Source organism: Tenrec ecaudatus, chromosome 14, assembly GCF_050624435.1.
Source record: "Tenrec ecaudatus isolate mTenEca1 chromosome 14, mTenEca1.hap1, whole genome shotgun sequence".
In the NCBI taxonomy this organism is placed as follows: domain Eukaryota; kingdom Metazoa; phylum Chordata; class Mammalia; order Afrosoricida; family Tenrecidae; genus Tenrec; species Tenrec ecaudatus.
In genome coordinates, this window is record NC_134543.1 from 105,840,848 (window position 1) to 105,853,856 (window position 13,009).

Here is a 13,009-nt window from a genome sequence, read left to right on the forward strand (position 1 = left end):
ATTTCTCTCCCCCGCCCCCTAACTTGTCCACCCCAAAGCAAGAGTATAGGAGTAAGTGGGAATAAGAAAGGAACCTCTTTTTCGTCATCTTAAATGCACAGTATGTTTTCAAAAGAGCTGTCACAGAGAGATGAGGGAGGGGAGAGGGTAAAAGTGAGGAGCTGGGCTCCAAGGGCCCAAATGTACAAATGTGCTTGACACAATGGATGGATGTATGGATTGTGATCAAGTTGTACGAGCCCCAATAAAATGATTAAAAGAGCCGTCACAATAGCAGTAATTATCAGCAATGTAATGTGTATATTATTTATAAGAGGTGTTCACAGTGAACAAAATTTTGCTAGTTTAAAATGCTTTCAAAGACTTTAACAAAGTATGTGGAGACTTTGAAATGGACTTAAGTTTTCCAAAACAGTACATTACAGATGGTAAATGTGCTCTGTATCTGCACTGTCTAATGAAAGTTGGCTACTGAGCACTGGAAATCTAGGTAGGATTATTGGGAAGTGGAATTTTTTACTTTACTTCTATCAGCCACCTGTGGTTAATGACTCACATACCAGACAGCAGTACAGTTACAGAACTTTGAAAGCACTAGACCATCAAAATACCAACACTGGCAACAACACAAAAAACACCAACACTGGGTACCAGGATGAGAAAAGACTACTGATGCCACAGCCACAGCTTCTAAATAAATCATGAAATGGATTCATTTTTAAAAGAAGGGCCTCAAATCTTAAAGCAACGGAATGGAGAGAGCCGGGCTAACAGGCTGTTTAAAAAGTTCATGCTTCTTCAAAGTGTTTTTCTACAAGTCACCCTCAGAGTGACCCTAGGACGGAGTGGAGCTGCTCCACAGAATTCCCCAGACAGGAGCCTTGACCAGGGCTGGTTGCCTCACCTCACTGCTAGCAGCCCAAAACTTAACCCGCAGCATCATAGGTCCTTTCAGAAGCACTGCTAAACGTTACGCTTTATATCAGACTCAAAAAAATTTGGACATGGTACCATTATGCCCTTTTAGAGGAAAAAAGTAGATCGACACACTTTACACGTCTCTTTATACTTGAACTGATGATTTTTTTGTCAACACCTAATTCCTGTCTACATACATGGAAAGGAGCCAAGTGTCAACTATGTAAAAGGCTACGCAAACTAAGATATATTTGAAAGGTTGAATACTGTAAAAGCATTGAAAGCAGCACACAAACTATACTGGCACAAGGAGACAGGACCTTTACAATGAAAAGAATATCAACGGTATAAGACTTTGAACAGTTAAAAAACCCCAAACCATACTGAGAAATAGAGGAAGAAACTCTGGATGTGATAAATTTGTTCTCTGGGAAATACTTGAATTTAACTTTCCATTCAAATAAAAAGAACTCAGAAATCCTGTGGTCCCACTAGCTTATGAATGCCCCATCATGTTATGTACATATGTCAACTATCTCCTGCTAGGCTGAAGAGCTTTTGGGGTTTTTTTGTTTGTTTCTCCTTCCTTTATATTCACAAATTATTTTCCTAGCAATAGAGATCAGGAAGACACAAGACAAACACAGTGCAGATGAAAGCATTCACTCACACGATGACAATTCCTGACCAAGAAGTGGAAAGTAGTGCATTAGAATGCTATTAATTTTTTTTGGCTCATGTGAGCCCTCATGGGTAAGAACTGTCCCGCTCAGCTTTGAGGCGCTGCTCCTAGCTTACTATAGGGGAAGTCGTAATTTGAAAGCGAGTAAGCTTTGGACTGCTTATCCCCATCGGCTGCTCACAGTCTCGGAAATCCTGTCGCTAAGAGTTTGAATTGACTTGAGGGCGGTGTGTCTGGTTTTTGGAATGGACCAATTAGGCTCTGTATTTGAAAGAAAACAAAACACAACTTCCCACGTGAGTGAGAGCAGTTTCGGGGACAAGAAAAAGGTCACACGGTGACTCAAATGAGATGCCCCTCGGCTGGCATCTGTAGTCTACGAGTGTGGTGCCCGGCGGAGACAATCAACCTGTGTCCAAGGACTACAAGCATCAGCGCCGGGGTCGGTGTCCATTCAAGGGTTCGCCTCTGCCTCTCCGGAAGCAGGGGGCAACAAGCTTGACCCAGAAAAGTCAGAGGGAAGTGGGTGCGCGCCTGCAGCTGTACCTGCGGCTGTCACGCCCCTCCAGGCCCCTGGCTAGGTAGGGGTGACTTCTTGGGGAGGGGCCGGCTGGCTACGGTGCCAGGCACTCCCCAGGGTGCCCTCCCCTCGCGCGGCACTTACTGCCGGAAGGGCCCTTCGAGGCAGCAGGCGGACTCGCCGCGGGCGCCCGGCGCCAGGGAAAGCACCCGGAGGCTGCCCGCAGCCGTCAGGCTCCCCAGAACCTCCTGCTCTCTGTGCAGCTGTGCCCGCGGTCCCAGCAGCCCTGTTGCCTCGGCAGCAATCGGCACCAACAACATGGGTAGAACCCGCTCGGTGCCCGCGGCACTGCCGCTCCCGCTCGCGGTAACGACGCCGCCGGGCGGCTCGGAGGCCGCCATCTTGGCCCAGCGGCTGCCGCCCGTCACGTGCGCCGGAAGCGCGCGGACCCTCTGCGTGCGCAGGAGGGCGGTCCTGGGCATGCGCGTCCGCGCGTCTGCGCACGCGCTGCCTCGTGACCCGCGGGAGGGGGGCGGGACCGGCTGTCTACGGCGCCGCGGCGGCCGTAAAGCCCCGCCCCGGAGCCGCTCGACGAGTCCTGTTGGCGGGGAGGGTTACGCGTTCGAAACCAAAGGCCACTCCGCGGCAGAACGCGGAGGCTTTTCACTCCCGTTAAGGTTTACTCTGCCCTAGAGGGTCGCTGCGAGTCAGAATGGACTCGATGGCCGTGTCCTTTACAGTGGTTCACCAGTTCAGCAGGAAGCTCCCCAAAGCGAGCCCTTGGGTGTTTTGAAATGGAATTTATAGGTAAGTTGAAACAGTTGGCGTAAAGTTCCTTACCCTTTAAAGCTCACGGGCAGCAAATGTCGGCGATTGTGAATTTGTTTCGAGCTGGGATTGGCTCAGTCGTGTCAAAATGCCCCGAAGGGAGACTCGGGTAAGATCGAGCCAACCTGTATGTAGTTTTTGCCATTTGGTCACTTTAGTTTTGGTCAAGTGTGCTTGCCTGAGCCATCGGGGTGTGCGTTTAGTCTAACTAGCCCACCTCTCCAACCTGGCCAACTGAGTCCGTTTCCGGCTTCGACTGTAGCAGAGACCCACTCATATGGATCCTGAAATAGTTGAAGACCTGGAGGGCCCTGCTGCTGTTTCCCGTGGGATTATCTTTGGCCTTCATTTAGATGCCTCCTAGAACCCTCCACCACCCGTGCCCTGCCCTTTAGCTGTTAGTTTTCAGGCTTTGAGGTCTAGGCAAATTCCCTTGGTAAAATAAACCACCTACCGCCATCGAGTTCAATTCTGACTCAGTGGCCTTGTAGGACAGGACTGCTCCTTAGGATTTGTGAGACCATGAGTCTTTATGGGAGCAGCCAGCTTCATCTTCCATAAATGCCAATCGCCATTCTAGCATAGACTTAAGACTTAAACCCTTTTTAGTTGATCGTTTATTAAACCCTTTTTAAAGAGGCTGCCCTCTCCACCAACCCACCAAAATGGTTCCATGCCCTTGGAGTTTCCAGGGATCCCACTGTTACAGGCAGTCACTCTCTCTGCCTTCATACCAGCTGTTAATCTCGTCACAAAATACTTTCAACTTCAATAACACCACTTCCCTAGCCTTTCTACCAACCTCACGGGTAACTTGTTTCCTAGATTTGCTTTTCTTCCTACACTCCAATCTTTAAATATTTACATGCTGATCCATCCCTTTCTTCGTACGTATCCCCGACCTTTATTTTATTTTTTTGTTAACCATTCAATAATGTCTTTTATTACATATGGGGGTCCCCCCCCCAGTATTCCCTTAATCTCTCCATACACAGGCAAATTTAAGGGTACTGTTGAATACATTTTAACTTGCTGACCTGATCATTGCCTAGAGAAGGGATACGTTTCCCTGAAAGCATGCTTAACCTGGAGGCCAACTCATCTGCCGACCACCAAGAACATGCAGATGGACGTGATAGACAGACTGTCCCCCATCCGAACCTTCATTCACCACCATTCGATATCCCTTGTTCAGGCCCAGGTCAGCTGCACATTTCTTGCCAACAATCATTTAATGTCCAAGGAGACTTTCATCATCTTCTGTGACAGAAATCTGGGAAACGTACTTCTTCGGTATCACCAGAAAATGTGTTGGTGCTTGTGGGAAAATGTCATGAAAAGCAAGGCACCGGTCATCCTCAAAAATGATCTTGGCTGGGATTTCTTTGCGGATGATCTTCCCGAAGATTGTGTCGCCGCCAGGCCACCTGAGCCTTGGCGATCTCCTCAGCCATCTCGACCTCTGGGCGCGGCTGGGGAGGGAGCCCGACCTTTACTTTAAAACCACTACCTGAGGGACTCAACTTGGGTTGCCTACAGGTCTCAAGTTTCAAGGGTCTAAAACACTGATGTTTTAACTGTCCACCAGTCAGACTTTCTCCTTAAGGACCACCCATGATTTACTCTTGTGACTTTAGCTAACGTCCTGGCATCATCCCCGATTCTTAACCACCCTCTTCTGGTCCATCAACAATGCCTGTCAAACTCTCACTTCCAAGACAGACTCCAAGCTTTTTTTGCCCTCTATCACTACTACTGCCCCTCCCCACCCCTTTGGCTACTAAACTTTTCCCCCTTGACTTCTTCTCTTACTCCCTAACAATTCAATAAACCACTGCCATTGAATAGATTCTGAATCAGCAATACTAGCAGTGGTCCTCAACCTTCCTAATGCCATGACCCTTTCATATAGTTCATGTTGTGGTGACCCCCAACCATAACATTTTTGTTGCTACTTCATAACTAATTTTGCTACTGTGATGAATTGGGCGACCCCTGTGAAAGGGTCATTCAACCCCCAAAGGGGTCTCAACCTGTGTATAGTACAGAGGGTTTCTCAGGTTGTAAAGTCTACAGTAGCAGAGAGCCGTCTCTTGTTGGGCTGGCTTGCGGATCTTGCTAACAGTTGAACGCCTACTGGACAGTGCCACCAGGGCGCCTTAACAATTCAGTGAAGTGACGTAAGACCATCATCACATCATGCCCGTGACTTCCAGTCACAATTTAAAATCCTGATTTATTATGGATGGCAGATCTAGTCAGTCTCACCTCCTCCATTCTTAACTTATTTGTGTGTAAGATCAGCAGCACTTTCACTTGCCCCCACTTCTTGCCTGTGGGTTCACGTTCATCTCAGCTTAAATATCACCTCCCTGAAGAGGCCTTCCTCGACCACTGAGCATGGTCTTTTGCCATGCTCATCATGCAGCATTTGTTTCCTTGTGCCTTCCCGTGGTGTGCATCACTGGTCCTTTGTGTCAGTCCCTAGCCCTTCAGAATACACCCTCCAAAAGAGCAAGCACTTGGTGGTGCTCACCACCCCTACTCTCAGACCAAAACAGTGCTTGCTCATACGTGCACAACCACCTTCATCTAAAATGAAACGGAACACTTTCTATCCCCAGGAAGACACTTATATGCGACCCTCTTGGCTCAGCTACTTCCTCGCTATGTAAAGAATGGCAACACTGAAACAGTTTCCAAGGGCATGCTTTGGATGGATGTCACAAGACCTCATGTCCCCTTAGACGAAACACTTGGAGCATGCACACATAAGAAAGCAGGTGGCCTTTATTGGTAGCTTCTTGCAAACAAGGCTCAACACATGGTTCAGTTGTCTCTTTAGTTAGGCCTTCTTCGCCATGCCTGCTCTTTTGGCACATCATTCAGGGTTTTGAAGAACATAAATGTTTGGGGCAGGTCCTCCAGTGGATCAAGGCATTTAGAAATGTCTGAGATTCTTCCTCTGGAACTCTGTAGATACAGCTCACACAGCTAGTGTTTGACAATTAAGTTTCTCCCCCAAAATGGGTATTCCAGAGCAACCAGCTCAGTAGGTCCAGTCAAGTCTATAAAAAGAATAGGCGTCATTGCAAAGACAATTCCATTTTTAAAAACAACCAGCATATTGTGTAGTTTCTTGAGTCAATTCTTACCTTCCAATAGCTTAGCATGAAAAACAGCCAAAGTGCCTGGAAATACATGAATAGCCTTGGCTTTAGGACCCTAGCCTGGGTCAGATTGGTTATTCGGGGGTAAATCCTAGAGTTCCTAGGGTGACTTTCTAAAAGCAGGTGACCCTCCATAGTTCAGAAGGCAGTAGTAGGGAGGAGAGGGACACACCTAAGCTTAGACTTGAACAAGGGACCGTGATCCTGCTTCTCCCACGACTTACTCCATCCTGGCTTCCAGCTGTTCTACCAATTGTTTGTCCACGTGGTGACAGAACAGGGGGAGGAGGTTGCTGGGGAAGGCTAGGGGTTCAGCCAGAGAGGCAGTTGGCATCTGAGCTATTTCCCAGGCAATCAAAATCACCATGTTTGTCCTGGACAGCAGAGAAGAAATATGTTAGGCGTGAGTAACATAGACTGTCTTTCTTTATTCAGCCTTTATACAGTGAAGCAAGAACCTGAGACACAAGGCAAAGGTTCTTTATTACCCTTGCTATTAGGTCACAATCTGAACTTAAAACAGAAAGCAAACCACCAGTCCCCACCCCTGTAGCAATTAAGACAACATTTAGTTGCATGTTTGGTGTGGGCCAGGCAATGCTTAGTGCTTTGTTTAAGCCTAAATGCCATCTGTATTCACAACTGTGAAGGGTTAGTTCAGTCAACTTCGTGGAGAGAGGAGGAAACAGGCTAAGCCAAACTTGCTCAAAAGAGTTATACTGCTAGGGACAGACCAGAATTTAAACCTAAGTCTGTTTGACTTTACAGATTGGCCTCTTAATTACAAAGTTATGCCACTTGGAAACCAGCACTCCAGGGGGTGTGCTGTTTCTCCCTCCAAGGGCTCTTTGGGACCTTACCAAGCTGTATGGTCACTGTTGGATTCCTCTACGGAAGAGTCCAGAGACGCCAGCTGTTCCCCGTGACTCAGCAGGGCATAGAGCAGAGATATTCCAAACTGCCAATGAGATGTACAGAGTCCGGGGTAAAAAATAAAAAATGAGATCACCCGAGGCATGCAGCGCTTCCCCAACTCTGCTGTCTTAAAAGGCGTACACCATCACAAATGTCTGGAGACCTCTGCTCTAGAGTGGTGTGGTACACACACCAGTATCCCCAGGGAGCTTGCTGGAGAAGCAGATGGACAAGCCCCACCTCAGACCTGCTCAATGGGAAACTCTGGGGCAGGAACTGAGGAAGCCACATGCAACGCGCTCTCCAGGTGAGCCTGTTATGCACTAGAAGTGGACTGCAGAATTTGGTAAGATTTGTGGAGCGCCAAGAGAACCTTCCCTCGGTTATGACTTACCAACGATACCACCTGGAGGCCATCTAGGGAAAGACTAGCCTCTCAGGTGGGTTACCTGATTCTGAAGCACCACTGGGACAGGCCTTTCTGAGGGAGTTGGTAGCAACATTAGTCCCTGAAGTCCTTGCAGGAGTTCTTGGAAGGTCAAATGACGAATACACTTTCCCAGAGGTCTGAACAACAGTTGCAGGGCCTGCAGAAAGGCCCGGGATGCACAAGTCCACTTCACCTCCTCCTAACTTGCCTCCAACCAACTTCCCCCTTCCTGATCTGCCTCTGGTGTCGTCCTGCTCAGGCCACTCACCAGACCAAATGCCTTCAATACCCACTTGTTCAGAAAGCCTTCCCTGCAGAAAGATAGGGGCCTCAACACTTACCAGGGAGTCCTGATCTTCTCAAATCTCCACCGCCCACTAGCTCTCGTGAGCACTCACATACCCTTTCTCAACAGGTGTGTGTGCGTGTGTGTTATCCCCATAGTGATAGGTCCTGCAACTCCCTGATGGTAGCAGGGTTAGGAAGACACCCCCACTCCCACCCCCTTCCCTTCTTAATGACCTGCACCTTTCTCTGGTATCTCACCAGTAGGGATTAGAGAGAAGGTAAGATCCCTACCCCTCAAAAACACCCTCCTTTCCACTCCACTCCATAGTACCTGATCAGCCACATCCCTCCGGACCAGGAAGGGCAGATTGTGGGTGATAGCCAGAAGAAGGCTAACCGCTTGGTGATGGGGCAGGAAGGGAAGCAGCCGGGCCACCAGGGCTTTCCCCTTCCTCACAGAGAGCACCTGCAGGAGGCCATCTGCCACCTCCCTAAAAGCAAGGCAGCATGGCATTGTCAGAGGTCTCCAGAGATGAGAGAGGGGCAGAGGCATGGCTGCTGCTTGGCTCATCGCCCTTCCCTTCCTGCGCCCGAGGGGTGCTGCTGCCATACTCACTCCAGGTTATTCTGCTCCTGGGGCATCAGGGTCTGGAAGAGCTTCTTGGCCTCGAGACCCTTCTGCTCAGAGGACCAGGGCTGTGGAGCCCCATCTTTCTGGCCTTTCTCTATCTCTAGCAATTGAAGGAACATCTAGGAATTTGACAGTTAATAGAGAAGAGGAGAGGTACATTTGAGCAATATCCCAGCCTCAAAGGAAAGCTAGGCATCGCCCCTCAAGGATTTGCTAATCTCACCTTCTCAATGCGATATAATACCCGGAGTCTCTGCCCGTTTGCAGCCCCCGTGTCCTAGGAGGAAAGAGGCCCCAGCTATCAGCCACACTTCCAGAGCTGCAGCCCAAGGCCCCACGCAAGGGCCAACTGAGCTGGAAAGGCTAAATACACAAGGCGGTTCCTGTGTCCTTGTTCTTAGGTCATGATCTGAACTCCAAGCAGGAGACCTTTCCCCACACAGGAGCAAAGTGGGTTGGAGAATATGCTGTGCCTACCTGCTCTTGTGTTCCATGGGGCACGGCGTCTATAGCTCGGCGAGGGCTAAAGCAAGTGGATATGGCTACTTGGCCCAGGGAACCCTCAATTCGAACCACTACAAGAAAGAAGTAAGGTATATACCCTCTCTCCTTTCACCCTGAGCCCCCTCCCCAGCCCTTCCAGCCTGGCAGATCAACCCTGGGTCCTACCTGACTCATAAGCCTCTGCCTTCTGGACGTAAGGAGTGACCAGCTTGAGAGATTCAACTCTGCTCCTTTGCCCAAGTAGCTCTTCAGCTGCCTGCTGCTTCTCTACTTTCTGATAATATTCCTGGGAATCCGTGGGAAAGGAAAACAAATGCCCGCCTTCTGCTCTTCGATTTCAGCTTCTCAGATGCAAGCTCTTCAGAGGCTCTCCTACGGCACTCATTTCCGAAACAATCCTAGAACCTTTAGACCCTCGCAGCAGTCATTCCGCATTAGAAGCACCAGGGCCCCAGTCACCTGTCTTGAGGTTCCCAACCCAAATATTGAAGGCGTGAGACATCACCACCAGGTCTATTGACAGGAGCGAAGCGGAGGACCAACTCCAAGAAAGCAAACCTCCACAAGCTGCAACCTTCTAGGTGGTTGGCATTTACACCACGCGCCTGCTATCCTGCCCCCAATCCCAATCTCTTGGTGACATCCTACCTGTGCTTAAAAAAAAAAAATTAAGAATTTCAGTATGAAGCCTACCAGCTGCTCGAGGTACAGAGCTAGCACCTGAGGGTGTATTTGTCAACCAACCTTTAGACCAGTTTTATATTCCTGTGGATTGGTTCGCCAGCTCTGCATCTTAAAGAAAGCTGACCCGCCCGCGCTAGAATGACGCTGCCAAGAGTCAAACAGACTTGCATAATGCTTCCTTCTCCAGGAAAGGCAAGAGAACAAAATAGCCTAATTCCACTTAGAGTGATCCTGGCAGGTAGAGGAGAGTATTTGAAGCTTAGTGGAAAGAAATAAATACAGAGATCATGATGGGGGACCTCTCTAGGGGGCTCATGGAAACTGAAAAGTGAAACCACCTAGACAAGCAAAAAAAAAAAAATGACATGTGACTCCTGCCCCCTACATAAAGGGGAAGTAGAAAGCAGGGGGGGGGAGCCAAAATGTGTAATTTAATAAGTTGAGCACCATTACTTATATTTAAGATGGAAAGAAAAAGATGCAGTGGCCATAAGGAGGGATTTCTGTGCCATCAAAGTGTGTGGAGGGAAAGTCTGTATTTTTAGGCTGAGCAGGGCAAAATGTATCAAGAGGAGGGAGACAAAACCACAAGGTGTGTTTGGGGAAGAATAATCCTACCGGACTGAAATTTGGAGAAAGTCGGGGGAAGCCTGGGATGTCAGCTTTAGAAATCTTGGCCCTGTGGTGCATGCTTGCCTCCTTCAGAAGAGGAGGGCAGAGTTCAGGGCCACCCTGAAGCCAAGCCCATAGGCTGAACAGAGCACCCTGGGGCTCACCTGATAATAGTAGTCATCCAAGCAGGGGGTCTCACTTTGCAGCTGGACCATTTGCACTTTTATCACCCACTCCTTCTCTTTTCCAGTCATGAGGTTCGCATAGGGGTCTGGCTGCTGAGACCAAGGCTTCTTGGCTGGAGGACTTCAAGCCAAGAGGGGCATCCCCTTTAGACCTACCCACCCCTGTCCCGATTCCCTTCCTACAGTGGTGAACAGGGAGTGGTGTCCTCAGGAGGATGGGACAGAACACTGGTGGGCTACTCGAGTAGGGGCTTTAATTGGCAGTTCCTGCAGGGGGAGACATCTGGCCACAAGGGAGTGCCCAGCACGCAGACAGAACCCCTCCACCTTGCCCCTTGTCCAGGCTTTACCTCAGCATTTGGCCATGCTGCTGCTGCTGCTGCTGCTGCTGCTGCTGCAAGATCCGTTGGTGCCACGGATGGAGCTGGGTCACATGACTAGGAAGACTTTAATGAAAAAACAAACACAACCTTGGGCAGATGGAAGAAAGCTTTCAGCTGTTCTGAATTCATTGGGCCTGTGATTGTCTCAGCAGGACATCTAAGGAATGTCCTGTCTCTATCTAGGTGCTTTCCCACAATCAGCTCCATGAATCATAATCCTAGTTCAACGGCACTCCCATTCCAAGAAACCTCCCTGGCAGAGTGAGAAGCCTTCTGCCCTAGTTGACAGGATTCGGAGTTGTAGTCGCAGTTCTGACCTTGGTGATATATTTTTTTAAATCTCCTTTGGTCTCTATTTCCTCACCCAGGAGGGGAGAAAAGATGAAACTCCTGTTAACCGTTAAGTATTTTCCTGTGGAAACTGTAGCGTGGCCCCACCCACCTCAGCTGCTCCTTCAGGAGACTTCCAGAGAAGAACTCAGCCTGTCCTGGGACCTTGAGCCCATACCTGAACCTAGGAGACCACGAGGCTGGTGGGCTGGAGTAGAGAGACGGGTCTTGCGAGGGCAGTCGAGGTCCAGAATGCTGTGCTGGAGAGCTGGCACTGGGCAGCGTAGGCCGGAAAGGGGTTGGTGATGGGAAGTCCAGGGTCTGAGAGAGGAGTTAAGAGGTTTGCGTAGCGCCATCTCCAGCACAAGTGCTGTTCTTGCTGCCAAGCCTCGGTTCCTTTCCTGCCTTGTCCTTCAAGGACTCCACCCAGCATCTTGCCTTCCTGGAGTCCCTCATGGCACCTCATAAAGGAGGCACCCGACTGCGGTTCCTGCCACTTTTTAACAGGGTTGGTGTCTGCTCAGGGATCAGCTGTGACAAGTGTATGGGGCATGTGCTTTTTCAACGCTTTGGTGATTCCCCAACCCTCCGTCTTCCCTCTGTAATGACCTACTGAAATGATTGTCGTGTTTAGCTACTTGCCTTTCACTTTCCTGACTCCTTTGAGGCCCTCCCTCCCTCAGAGCTGTGTCTTTCCATCTTGTTTTCCCTGCATGATTTCCTGGTCCCTCCATTCCTCTCTACCTCGACCCATGGTCTCATTCTGTAGTCATTTGAAAGGCAGGTGCTCTTTCTTAACCTTCAGCTCGGTGCTACTCATCTGAGAAGGTGGGAGCGGAGATTTTGTTTGGAGTTTGTTTTCACGTGAATGGCCACAGAGCCATCCACTGAGGAGTCTGTCATGTCGGCTAGCACAGCACCGCCGGCTGTGGCTAAGCTGCCCTACATCACAGCACTACTCCCACCTCCCACACCTCGCTGCAGGTACTTCATTGCCGAGCAAGCATAGGAGCAGGTTGAGCAGAACAGAAAGGAAGCTCTGCACCCTCAAGGATGGAATCCTCGGTCACCTAGTCACCATCTTCGAGGATGGAGAAGAGAGGGTGGCAATGGAGCAGACTCACCTGCCACAGGAATTGCAAGGAGGCAGATGACATCCCCAACACACCAGGAGCCTTGACTCTAGAGGACCCAGGAAGGCCTCTCTGAAATAAGAAGGAAGATGCAGGCTAAAATGAGCCCCAGTCGGGTCTGCCGCATACCCTCTGGGCTCATGGATGAAGAGGGAGAAAGGAAAGTCAGGAATTTCCAACACCCAGGACACCAGCAACTTAACCTTCTCTCGTATTCTGACTCAACTGGAATAGGATTGCTTGCTTTCCCTGGCGAGGAAGGGGAGGGGGAGCATTTGCAGAGAAGACTGAAAGGTAATTGAGTGGCACCCCCTTCACAGCATGCGAGTCCTTACCACACTCCATTGGTTGGGGGAATCCAGGAGGGGTCTAATGGCTGTCAGAGACACAGGGGACTCAGGGTCAGACAAAAATGCCTTACTTTCAGCACCAAGTAGCAGAGCCACCACGTAGGGGGCCAGGCACAGCCGTGCTAGGGCCTGGTTCTAAGGCGAAGACAACATCCGAAACAAAATGGGAGCCAAGGGGGATGAGAAAAGAAAGGAGGCAGAGAGTAACTAAAGTTCAAGCTGAAATAGAAAAGTTGGGAATCCAGAACCAGGAGACACCTGGGTCTTTTGGACAGCACTGAGGACAGCTGGGTCCCTGTGGTCATTCTCTTCCTCCTCGAGGTCTGGGGCCCAATCCGGATCCAGATCCTCTTCCCCCAGTTGCTCCTCATTCTCTTCCTCCACCGCTGTCTGAGAGGTAGACACCGGCTCCTCCTGAGGAGCCAGTGGGCCACAGGGCTTGCTCG

At 49.8% G+C, this 13,009-nt stretch overlaps 2 protein-coding genes and 1 pseudogene across 3 annotated transcripts in view; all 3 read right to left on the reverse strand.

The window, feature by feature from the left end:
- Positions 1-2,539, reverse strand: part of SPG11 (SPG11 vesicle trafficking associated, spatacsin) — a 75,320-nt gene extending 72,781 nt beyond the window's left edge. Inside the window, exon 1 of one of the 2 annotated variants that reach the window (XM_075530505.1) lies at positions 2,265-2,539. In XM_075530505.1, coding sequence (XP_075386620.1) covers positions 2,265-2,521 — 257 coding nt within the window. In that variant the 5' untranslated portion in view covers positions 2,522-2,539. Of the gene's footprint in view, positions 1-2,146; positions 2,233-2,264 lie in introns of those variants that run through there. The other variant, XM_075530506.1, reaches the window with a different exon arrangement.
- Positions 2,540-3,851: 1,312 nt separating this feature from the next.
- On the reverse strand, positions 3,852-4,402 carry LOC142425808 (adenosine 5'-monophosphoramidase HINT1 pseudogene; annotated as a pseudogene).
- Positions 4,403-5,734: 1,332 nt separating this feature from the next.
- PATL2 (PAT1 homolog 2) lies at positions 5,735-10,436 on the reverse strand. Its single transcript, XM_075531252.1, has 11 exons — positions 10,347-10,436; positions 9,052-9,172; positions 8,860-8,957; positions 8,606-8,659; positions 8,368-8,501; positions 8,083-8,242; positions 7,483-7,620; positions 6,979-7,076; positions 6,343-6,492; positions 6,104-6,139; positions 5,735-6,016 (listed from the first exon to the last, which is right to left on the reverse strand). The coding sequence occupies exons 1-10, from the start codon at positions 10,434-10,436 to the stop codon at positions 6,115-6,117; spliced, it is 1,068 nt and encodes a 355-aa protein (XP_075387367.1). The 3' UTR covers positions 5,735-6,016; positions 6,104-6,114.
- Positions 10,437-13,009: the final 2,573 nt, after the last annotated feature.

Bases quoted from the DNA above. Each gene is read 5' to 3' on its own strand.
- PATL2 (XM_075531252.1), bottom strand. From the start codon at position 10,436: ATGACTGGAAAAGAGAAGGAGTGGGTGATAAAAGTGCAAATGGTCCAG. The intron at 8,243-8,367 runs GTGAGTATGGCA...CCTTGCTTTTAG, and splicing joins CAGGAGCAGAATAACCTGGA to GGAGGTGGCAGATGGCCTCC. The intron at 7,077-7,482 runs GTAACCCACCTG...TCTCATTGGCAG, and splicing joins CAGTGGTGCTTCAGAATCAG to TTTGGAATATCTCTGCTCTA.